Genomic DNA, 12,184 nt, shown 5'->3' with positions numbered 1-12,184 from the left:
TAGAAGATATGCATTATCTTTATATAGCCTCTCTTTTTTTTAAATACAAACTCTTAAAAAAGGAACCTAACCCCTTATATGCTATTAAATCGCTAATGGAGTAAAATACACACAACAAGGATAGTTGTGCTATGTCGAAGTGCATTTATTGTACTTATCATACTGTGTCCTAAGTATCCAGGACAGTTTGCATGTCCTTGCCCTAATTGAAGACCTCTGCCCTTATAAGCATACCATATGCCTTTTTCTTCAGCGAGGGAGGGAACAGATGGATAGAAGGAAAAGTTAGGAACAACAAACAGATGGGAAGCAAAGTTACCAACAGGACAAATGTACTTTTATATCTTTACTGATTTTCACTGCAATTGCAAAGTTTCTTTTTCTTAAATGTGAGCCTCGTTTTAAGGTAGAACTTTATCCACCCAGATTGTGAGAACATTGCTTCCCAGGCAGGAAGTACCATTTCTGTTTGCTATTAGCTCTATATTACTCCTAGGTTTATTAATTAGATCTTGAATGAGACCTTGATGAGATCTTGAATTAGATCTCAGAAGCCCAAGAAATCTTGAAATCACTGAACTCGGGTCAAAGTCTGAAAAGCCTGGACAAAGAAATATCAGTTCCACTAATTTTTGTAGGCTACCCAATTTCCTCTCAATTCGTCAGATTATTTAATGCAATAAATGCATAATATAAAGCTGAAGTGTGTTTTCTCGGATTCGGAGAAAATTACAAATGGGTTTAGTGTTTTGTGTTTTGATGTTTCAGCTGGAGTGACTGCAGAAACCATTCAGACCGTTAATGTTACTCCTGAACAATCAGGACCTGAAATCAAAATTCAAGAAGAAGAACATGATCTGGTTGATGAGGACATCTCAGCAGGTAAGTGTCATAGTCTGTATAATCCCACTGATTCTCTGCTCTTGATGTGGTATTTCACAAGTTGCAGTCAACACCCCTCCATTTTGAACAACGCTTTATAAAGCATTTGCACCTGAAATTTCATTGTAAAGTTATTTCAGGAAGTAATATATCTAGATATATTTCGCTTTAAAAACATGTGTCACTGCAAAGATTCACTTGTGTTTTGTTAATTTTATTTTTTAGGCTCTGCTTTCTTATTGCTCAAATATGGCATGAGGAATCGTGTAGATTTCCAAAAATTCTTACAATATGCAAAATTTGTTGATTAAATTTATTTGCTGCTCATCTTAGTTTGAGCAACTCTGGGCAGCTTATAGCATAAAAAACATTAAAATCATCAAGTATAAATATTCATCCAATAAGACAACTTACTGAATTTATTGAAAGAGTAAACATTAATTATGAATGTATGTTCAGTTTATATTTACAGTGTTTTATTTCCTTAAAGGTTCATAGCCCAAGTAGTTGCTTTTGTGTAAGCCATCCTGGGAAAATGGAGCACTGGTGAGATGGCTGCACTGTATCGAACATACTTTTACCCAGTTTTAATAATAATAATGATAAATTTATTATGTTATAATTTATTTTGATTTTTATTATGGTATAATTTTTAGTGCTTGTTTTTTTGCGATCAGTTTTAACTGCCTGATGCCCAGAATCGCATTCAGAAGATGGGAGTATATAAATATAAATATGAAAGATAGATTAATGAATAAATTAATTAGACACTGTTTGGCATAGGTCAAGGATTACAGTATCTATGTGGGGCAAATGGAGAATATTTATGTTGATGTCAGATTTCAGACAATAATTCTTTCTTGAGAAAAGTTACTGCAATTAATTAATTGGGGTGCTGTAAGCAATGTACATGGTGTTTAACAGAATAACAGAATTGGAAGGGACCTTGGAGGTCTTCTAGTCCAACCCCTTGCTCAAGCAGGAAACCCTATATCATTTCAGACAAATGGTTGTCCAATCTCTTTTTAAAAACCTCCAGTGCTGGAGCACCCATAAGTCAGTCCACTGATTTAATTGTTCTAAGTGTCAGGAAATTTCTCCTTAGTTCTAGGTTGCTTTTCTCCTTGATTAGTTTCCATCCATGGCTTTGGATGTCCTTTGGAGCAGGGGTTGCCAACCTTTTGGACCTCGGGGACCACCAAACTCATAATTTTAAATCCCAGGGACCACTAACTGGTTCTGTGGGCGTGGCCTAATTTGTGGGTGTGGTTTGGTGGTCATGTGACTGGCTGGTCATGGCTTGTATGTAAATATTATAAATATTTATATAAATATTGAATTTTTTATTAAAAAAAGAGCAACTTTTACCCAAAATCAGGCAAAGCAGGCAGGCAGATTGAGTTGCTCACAGAATCATTCAGTGATCTATCTATCTGATATCAGCTACCTGAGTCTGTCAGATAAAATTTGCTTGCCATGAGTCTGCACTGAATAATAGATAGATTCGGCTGTGCTTAAAAGCAGAGCCGAAGATCTAAAGACTAGCTAGAAAGCAAGAAATCCAACCATTTCCTGCTTCCTAGCTAATCTAAATCTCCCAGCTCAGCAGAACAGCTAATGGTTGGAAAAATAGCAATTTAGCAGGCAAGTTTGCCGGGTAAGGAGTGAGTGGACGGGGAGGGTTCCCGTGGGCCATGTGGGCGGCACAGCCTTGTGTTTCTGCACAGCCTGGATTAATTGCTTTGGGGGGTGCTCTGGGGGGTGAGATTTTTCTGTGGCCCATCAAAATTTTCTCACGGCCCATCAGTTGGCGACCACTGCTTTGGAGAATAGGTTGGCCCCCTCTACTGTTTTATGGAGTAAAATAAGTACTTATTGCACAATGGAAAAGTTAACAAAAGGAAAGGCAAAGTATTAGTGAGCAAATAAAATTTTATTCAGTTAAAGCTTCACTTTAGTTAGGGTTGCACTCTGAAGGAATAAGACAGCAACTTAATGACTTTTTCCCTTTTTATCCAAAGGGAGAGACTGCATAAAGGCATTTATAAAGGAATATGTCAAATGTCTCATTTCTTTCACTAATTGATTTTCTTCTCGTTTAAGCTATCAATAGCAGGTGTACTGAAATAAAAAAAATGTTTACTTTCTTCACAATTTACATAACTACAAAATTTCTTTAAAAACTAATAAAATGATAAGATAGGAATTGTATATGCTCTCTCTTGGACCTTGTTACTTGATTTTTGTGCAAATTTTAAAAGGAAACAGTATTTCTGTTGACTAGATGCCTATATAAACTGCAGTACAAAAATCACGTAGGCATATACAGTGAAACCATTATCACTGTAAATCTTATTTTGGTGGCATTTGAAAAGAAATAAGACTTAGTATTTTTGCCACAAAACATGGGGCAATAAATCCATTGGTGTTTTGATGATTTCCCACGTTTTGTGATCACCGAGTAATGGTTTCTATTCATTCAAAGCAATGCTGCTATATAATTACTGTGCAAGTTTATGCTCTGGGCTTGACAGCTTTCAATATTTTATATGTTTATTGAGAACTGCCTGATTTGGATGAGGTCAGGTATAAATTCATGAAACCAAATTATAAATTAATAAGTCTGTAGTGATTTCTGATCTATGTATATTATTTTTAGAATATAGCCACTGTGCTGGAAATTCTTACTTTTGATTGATAATTGCATTATTGTTGTTTAAAAAAAAGAATGTAAGATATTCAACATTGGTTAGATGTTTAAATTTTACTCTCAGGATCGGGCTATTAGTAGTAAAAGACTACTTCAAATATAATTTCATTGATAAATATAATCCTATTGAAATGTGGTGTTTTCATTCCATTTCTCTATATTTATAGTATATATCTATATTTTAAATGCTAATAACTATTGATTCACTTCCCAAGAAGAATGTGTCATAGTTTTTATCAAATCAGTCAACATTTTTAATGACTAAAATAAAAGCAAATCAGTACCACTTCCATTCCTTGAAAATTCTTTTGTCTGTAGAAAGAGACTAGCATTCAAGTTATATGGATAGTTGTATCTGATACAGGATATATAACTGACAGCCTCCAATTATATATCCTGTTAAAATACATTTTTTAAAAAAATGTTGTTTTAAATGTGAAAAATTATCAGTAACTAAAATGTGAAAAATTATCAGTAACTAAAATGAATTAACTGGTTGGTTAATGCACACAGGAAATATATCACCTAGAATGAACTTAACTGAAATAAGATAAAGAAATAGTATGATACTAGTAAGCAGCAGTGTGTCTCTTAATCTACTATTTAGATGCTTTAAATTTCTTTTCTAATAAAAAAAATTAATGCATATAGGAGAGTTCTGCATTTGAATTACATTTCTCATGAAATAGAAAAGCACTATTTGCAGCTTTTGTGTCTGAAAGATTAGTTTCAGCTTTCTTTGGTCAGCACAGCTGACCACATAATAAAAGAAAAGGTCAAAAGTCACTGTCATTGTCAAAATCTGAGATTATAATACTATATCACTACTTCTTGTTGACAGATTTAATGACCTCAACTTAAAGAAGCAGTATGGTCATAGATTAAAATATTCTGTGCTCTAAAATATGGGAGGACAGATCTCAGATTTGTAGGATCTGTATATTGGTGTATTTTGCTAAGTCAGCCAAGTCGGAGCCAAATATAAAAATAGGGAAAAAAGCATAAAATTCAAAAGTTCTGACTATCAGAACTGAACTGGTCTCATCATCTACCCCTGTCCTCTGTGTTGGAATTGAGCAGTGTATAAAATTTATACATAAAGTGTATAAACTTATAAATAAACAAATCATAGTTGTTAAATAATTGCAAATAAAATCTTGACCATCAAATCTACTTTATTTCCACCCACTTGGGTAGGGATCTTTGTTTATCTTTTTTTTGTTGCTCCTATTATATATGCATCATTATTTTTGTAACCTCCATTGTCATAGTTTCGCTGAAATATCTTGAGAGATACTAACTTATTTCCAGACGATATAAAATTTTAGTGAGGCTGTGCTTCACGAAGGTGCATTCCTCCTTTACACTATTGGCAAATGGTACAATTTAAAAGCAAAGAAACCCAGCAGCTATAATACTACCACAAAGGACCCACAACCACAGTAAACTTTAATTCAGGTCTCAAGGGCTTTCTAAATGCCTAGGAGAGAAGGCACCATCCATATTTCTGGAAGGATAGTCTTCCAAAAGATTGAGCTGCATAAGAGCAGCTGATCTCGCATTTCTAACTCTGAACTCAACTGTTCTGCTGGTTAACAATCATAATAAAGTTATTTGCATTTTGAACCTAACTGTATTCTGTGGTATTTTTTGCATTTGTAAAATGAAAGAAATGTCTGTTTTATTTTTATATAAATAAAATACCTTGATTTTGCATAATTATTTCCATTCATTTACTAAAGGTTCATTATTTCCGGTGTGCAACCAGCAGAAAAAGCAGTGGGTTGTTTAGATGTGCTGCATATTATATTTACCTCATGCTAAAGTTTGGCTAGTTTTCAACAATTCCAAAGAGCAGTATAAAATGTACATTATGGTATTCTTGAAATAGTTTGTAGTTCTGTCAATGAGCAAAAATCTAATTTGAACATCTGTCTTTGCCATGCTTTGTATTCTGATCTTTTAGTGTCACACAGATCATGTGGAGAGCGATATAAATGCATCTTAAAATCCCTGCTCACTGAAGGCCATTGTTCCTTTAAAAAAACAACAACAATCTCCTTCAGTAACACCGTTATGATATTTCCTCCATCCAGATTTACCCTATACTTTCAATAATGTCTTTTATATACAGTATTTAGCAAAATACATTATCACTATAAGTTCAGAAATGTAAATATAATAGAAATGAATTATTTTTGAATGCATCTAATGGTGAAAAAAATATCCATTTCCAGTGTTCAAGAATATAGTTGAAAGAGGATTTAGTGCAAGACTGTGTATTGATCTAGGCTTCTTGATAGTTTCTGAAATTCCTTGCTAATAAAGCATCTGTATATCCCTTCTGGCTGGCAGAGTTGAGGTAATTTTGTACCATATTGAAGAGTGAACCAAGTCTAGAATGCAAAAGTAGAAGCCATTGTGAAAATACATCTCTCTCCCTTCATACTTAGCATGAGAAATAAAGTATTCTTCCTGTCTCCGTTAACAGAAAGTTCAGAAAAACTCTCAAGCTTCTTACTTTCTGCAGTCTTAATTCCTGGAGATTGGAGGTAAATAGGCTCTTGTTATGATTTTAAATGCTTTTGAGGTAGCAACAAACCAGACAATGCATACAAATCAAAATGGAGTGGAGTAATAGTTTATTCACAAAATTTGCTAACTTAGGAAATAAAACTTATTGTGTAAGCCGTGGGTGTCAAACTCACTGCATCAAGTTGCTGTCACGTGACGTTTCACAACATTTTTCCCATTCATGGAGCTGGGGTGGGTGTGGCCTTATGTGATACATTCGGCCCATGGGCTGCCAGTTTGACACTCCTGGTGAAAGTTATTATGTAAAGGAAGTCTGTATTACAAAATTCCTTCTATATTCTGTTATTTTAAAGATTCCACAGCAGGGGTCCCCAACCCCCAGGTTGTGGCCCACTACTGGGCCGCGAGCTATTCGAAACCAGGCCATGGAAGCCAGCCACTCACGCGGAACCATCCTCTCTCCCCCTTCTCGCCGGTCCGCAAACCTGGACAGGTTACGGAACTCTGTTCTACAGTACTTTTTTTAATTAGTGTATTTCTTTCACTGTTTATATCTACCTTTTTTTTCTTGCTTTGGCTTCCCTTCTTCATTAATGTGCTTATTTGGTTCAAAGTTGTTTCCTCTGGTTTTGCATAGGCAGGGTTCTTGTAATTTTTAATTTCTTAAGTGGACTTTGGGGCTATTTACGTACTCCATCTTTCTCGAAGAGTTTTATAGAGACAAACATTTACAGATGTTTTTTTCTTCTGTTGTTCTCAGCCCTGCTCTTCTCTCTTGGACCTTCAGCCATCAGACTGCTGAACAGCTGCAGACCTCTTTCTCGAGATCTTTTGAGTCTTTTTTTCCAGCTTTGAACCCTTCTGTCACCTAGATTCACCATACACATTTTCCTTTTGATGAGCAGCACTTTCAATGTCTCTGACAAACTTCAGCTTTCGCTTCTCCTCCGAGGAGAAGCTAAGAAAAGCTCTAATAGCATCATCTCTCTTTTTTAACCTTCTTAGTTCCACCTATCACTTTCTAGAAAGGTAAGGTATGTACATGTAATTTAGAGTATTAACTGACATGGAGGAGCTCCCATGATTGATGACCTTGAAGCTTCTGGCCACAGATCTACTGGAAAGTCAATATCCTCGAGGTTCTAATTTATGATAAAAGACCTATCAGAATTGGACTTCCGGTTTGAAGGGCTTTGGCGACAGACAGAAATCCGCGATCATGCGCGGTTTCTGTCTGGGCTCGCCGCTGGAGCGCCCCGAGCCGGCTGGTTTCGGGGCTAAGCCACCCTGTAGAGGTGGTGAAGAGGGGGGAGACCACCAGCAGGGTTGAGGAGAGCCGCATCTCTCCTCCTCAGCTGGCCATTACTCTCTTTCCTGAAGGCGGTTGCAGCGGTGGTCAGAAATGGCCACCACAAAGGAGAACTCGATCGGAAAAGAATGTGCAGGAGGAAGATAAGAAGTGAAAGTTTTGGCTGACCAGGTTAAATTGTAAAAGCAACAACTAAGGTACCCTGGAATTTAAACTTACAAAAAATAACATCGCTCCCAAAGAAGAGTCGGAAGCAGCGAAGGAAAGTGAAAAGGGAAAGGTTTGGCTTTTTTTCTTCTTCTCTCCTTCCCTATACTGACAATTAAGAGACTTAAATAAGAAATCGGAAAAATCCTCTTTGACATCAATAGGCAATTAAGCTGAAAATAAAACAAAATGCCAAAGGGATAATAAAGATTTCTGGACATTAAAAATTCTCTTTTTTCATAAGCAGGAAGGGAGAGAAAAAGAATAAGGGCAGGATCTGGAAGAGGGAGGAGACTGCCTGGAATTAAAAAGAAACTACAGTAAAACTTCAACAAGACTTCTAAAAGAGACATTTTAACTGAAACTTTGCAACTAAATAGTAACCCCAGGAAGAGAAAGTGAAAAAAAAAGAGCAAAAAAGAAACAGCTTGCGTGTATTTGGATTATTTGGTGATCTTTAGATTCTTGGTTATTATATTTGAATGACTAAAATCAATCGGGTGGTTGTTTAAAAATTTATACAATGGCACCACTTCTGGATGAATTGAAAATGGAACTTAAAAAGTACAAAGAAGATACACAAGAAGGGAAGGGTTCTTTTTATTTATTTGATTTGATTTGTCAGTTGTTTACAAGATAATAAGTACAAGTGTATACATAGTTGTGAATATATGAAATGGGTACATATAAGAAAAATAAAAGAATAAGAGAAACAATAGGACAGGGACGGTAGGCACGTTGGTGCGCTTTATGCACGCCCCTACAGACCTCTTAGGAAAGGGGTGAGGTCAATAGTAGACAGTCTAAGGTTAAAGTTTTTGGGGTTTGGGGAAGAGACTACAGAGTCGGGTAGAGTATTCCAGACATTGTCCACTCTATTACTGAAGTCGTATTTCCTGCAATCAAGTTTGGTGCGGTTTACTTTGAGTTTGTATCTGTTGTGTGCTCTTGTGTTGTTATGGTTAAAGCTGAAGTATTCATTGACAGGTAGGACATTGCAATGTATGATTTTATATACCATGCTTAAGTCGGACCGAAGACGGCGTAATTCGAGGTTTTCTAGTTTTAGAATTTCGAGTCTGGTGGCATAAGGTATTCTACAACGGGTAGAAGAGTGGAGAACTCTTCTTGTGAAATACTTCTGGACTTTCTCAATTGTGTTAATATCACATACGTGATAAGGATTCCAGACTGATGAACTGTATTCGAGTATTGGTCTAGCAAATGTTTTGTATGCTCTGGTTAGTAGTGAGATATTACCAGAGAAAAAGCAACGTAGGATTAGGTTAACAACTCTTAATGCCTTTTTGGCTATGTAGTTGCAGTGAGCTCTAGCACTTAGATCATTAGAGGTGAGTATTCCCAGGTCCTTTACAGAGCTTGGGTCATCAACAAGATCTTGACTATTCAGCTTGTATTTTATTTTCTGATTTTTTTTACCAATATGTAAGACAGAGCATTTATTTGTTGAGATTTGGAGTTGCCATATGTTAGACCATTCAGATACATAGTCTAGATCTTTTGTAGGGTAGTAGTATTGTCTGTGGTATTGAACAGCTTTACATCATCAGCGAAGAGAACGCAATTGCTCTTGATATGATCACAAAGGTCGCTTTATGTAGATTATGAAGAGAGTTGGTCCTAGAACACTGCCTTGGGGAACACCACTATTGACAGGTACTGGATTTGATAGGGCGTTCCCAATTTTGACCATTTGTTGTCTGTTTGACAGGAATGCTTCTATCCAGTTATTCAGTTGTCCAGAGATACCATAAGATTTTATTTTTAGGAGTAGTTTGTCGTGTACCACTGAATCAAAGGCTTTGCAGAAGTCTATGTAGATTGCGTCTATTGCTTTGCCCTGGTCGAGTTGTGTAGTCCATATGTTTTTGCAGTGTAAGAGTTGCAGATTACAGGATAGTTTTTTTCTGAAACCAAATTGTTTATTGGAGAGTAGGTTGTTTGTCTCTAAATGGAGGATGATGGATTGGTTAATAATTGATTCCATGACTTTACAGGTGACGCAGCATAAGGAGATTGGTCTGTAATTTTCAACTAGGCTTGGGTCTCCCTTTTGAAGATGGGGATGACTGTGGCTTGTAACCATAGGTTGGGCAAGGAGCTGGTTCTGAAAGATTTTTCAAAGATTATGCTTAGAGGTTTGGCTATGGCAGTGGATAGTTTTCTTAAGAAGTAGGCACATATTCCATCCGGTCCAATAGATAGAGATGGTTTTAGGTTGTGTAGTGCTTTTTCAACGTTGTCTACTGTAAAATCGATATGTATTAGATCATTATTGTTATCTGTGGTACGGCTAGGAAACATTGGGCATGATCCATTACTGTTTACAAACACTGAGCCGAAGAATGTGTTAAAGATGTTGGCTTTAATGGTGTCGTCACTGCAGTCTTTACCATCAGGTCCTATCAAGGAGGGATGGACCTTGAGTCTTTTAGTTTGTTGTTTACAAAATTGTAAAAAGCACGGGTGGAATTGGTGCTTAGAAGGTTTTCCTCTTGTTTAATGTGGTAATTGGTGCATTCGGTCTTTATCTGGTGGCATAAATTTTTGTATCGGTTTTTGAAATTAGCAACGTGACCAGATTTGTTTTTCCGCCAGAGTGATCTCTTTTGGCTTCATTTTTCTTTTGGCTTCATTTTTCAACTCTTAAAAATGGAGATTTGGAACTATGAGAAACAACAAGAAAAGACTGCAAAACAAGAAGACTGGGACAAAGAAGAAGCCATCTTTAATGAACAAGTAATTCTATGTGGGGAAGAAAAAGAAAAGGGGGGGAAAGAGAATGGAGAATTTAAGACTTAAAAAAACAACCAAAAAAAAAGAAAAATAATTCGAAAAATAAGTATAATACTGGAAAGCAAGAGAAAAGGGGAATACAGAAGAGAGAAATAGAGGTAGAGAGACAAGGGGGTAAAAAGGGGAGAGAGAAGAAGAGAGGGAAGAAGGAAAGGAAAAGAAGTTACAAAGGACCGGAGCAAGATATAGAGAAACAGGACCTATTTAGAGATAATGGGTGAAAATCTAACTGAAAGGGGGATTCTGTAAAGGTACATAAGATTGTATTGTTATATTAGTAATAGAAATAGCTTTAGAAAATTGGAAACAACGTATGATTAAAATGAGGGATAAAATAGTTAGTGTAATTTAGTGAAATGTTTGTGAATAAAATAAGTGAAATAAAATAAATGAGAAAATTGAATTAGGAAGGAACGGGAACATTTTAATTAGTCAATGTTTTATAAAATATAAGTGATGGGGGAGAATTAACTATGGAAAGCTTATAATTGTTCCCATAGAAGTATGATATTTAATTGAAAAGTAATGTTAAAGATGTTAAGACTTTAATGAATATTAATATTAATGATAGAATTGAATTGGAATGGAATGTTGTTTTAATTATATACATTTATAATTTTTTCTTTTTTTAAGAATACAGTGTCTATTTTAAGAATGTACCAAGCAGAATCCGAATGGAAGTTATGTATTATATTGAATGTTACAACTTTAGGGAAAAGATATAAAGGCGTCATACTCCGGTCAGTAACTATAGGAGAAATTTTGTTTAATGAGAAAAGATAATAGATAATTGAAACAGGACAGACAAAAAATATAAATACAATGATTTGAATTGAGATGAGATAATTAAAATAAAATTGAGAAAATTAAAAGAGGGGAGAAGCTATGCAGAAAATGTAAAATAGTAATAAGATATGGAATAGAATATAAAAATGAGCATGAACCTGAATTTGTGTCTGTATGAAGAAATGTAACCCGGGATTACGCTACTTTCAAAAAAGATGTTTTATTTGTATTTTTTATTCTCTTTGTGAAAATTTACAAAAAAAAAAAAGACCTATCAGAATTGTACCACTCATTAGATACTTTATGGTCACCATTCATAGCATGGGTGTCATATCTCCCATTTTAACTGTTATCACTTGGTCAACTTGTGTTCTTATAAAGACCTAGGATGAACGTATTTTTTTTCTTCAAAAAACTAGATTCAGTTGTGATAGGATGTTAGTTGATCAGTATTTTGGAACTAACCATAAAACAAATCTGGTAAATTTTGAAGGCTAGAAATAAAAAGATAAAAAGATCTTATGATTTGTAAATAATTGTTCCTCATAATTGATTTTGACTTGGCAGGCCATAAAACTTTGTATAGAATTCCAGCATTTGTTTTTATACATGAAATATATAAATATGTAATATAATAGATAAAAAAAATGCCAGCCTATACTGTAAAGCAAAGGTTCTTTCTTAAAATAGATGTGTCATGAGCTACTGATTTATTGATTTCATCCAATTTCAAGGCTGGCCCAATTAATGACCAACTCTGAGTGGCTTAAAAAAAGAAAAGCAAAATATATAAATATGAATAAAAATATCCTAACCAGAAGTACAATATATACAACCATAGGCCTAATAGCTAAAGAGGGCTCCACAGTTCTCCCAAGGCCTGAGAGATTTACCAGATTTTCAACAGTTTCATAAACATCCAAAACGTGGGATCCACA

At 35.3% G+C, this 12,184-nt stretch overlaps 1 protein-coding gene across 5 annotated transcripts in view; it reads left to right on the top strand.

The window, feature by feature from the left end:
* WDR7 (WD repeat domain 7) overlaps positions 1-12,184 on the top strand; it is a 265,074-nt gene that overhangs the window by 100,590 nt on the left and 152,300 nt on the right. For all 5 annotated transcript variants that reach the window (XM_087958594.1, XM_087958593.1, XM_087958592.1 and 2 more), the window contains one exon: positions 769-882. In XM_087958594.1, coding sequence (XP_087814720.1) covers positions 769-882 — 114 coding nt within the window. The remainder of the gene's footprint in view (positions 1-768; positions 883-12,184) is intronic.

The sequence above is a fragment of the Notechis scutatus genome, chromosome 2 (genome assembly GCF_049901735.1).
Source record: "Notechis scutatus isolate UNSWTSFEM ecotype Mainland chromosome 2, rNotScu1.2, whole genome shotgun sequence".
Lineage (NCBI taxonomy): Eukaryota > Metazoa > Chordata > Lepidosauria > Squamata > Elapidae > Notechis > Notechis scutatus.
Note: the sequence above shows the minus strand (reverse complement) of the source record. Positions and strands in the feature narration are given on the sequence as shown.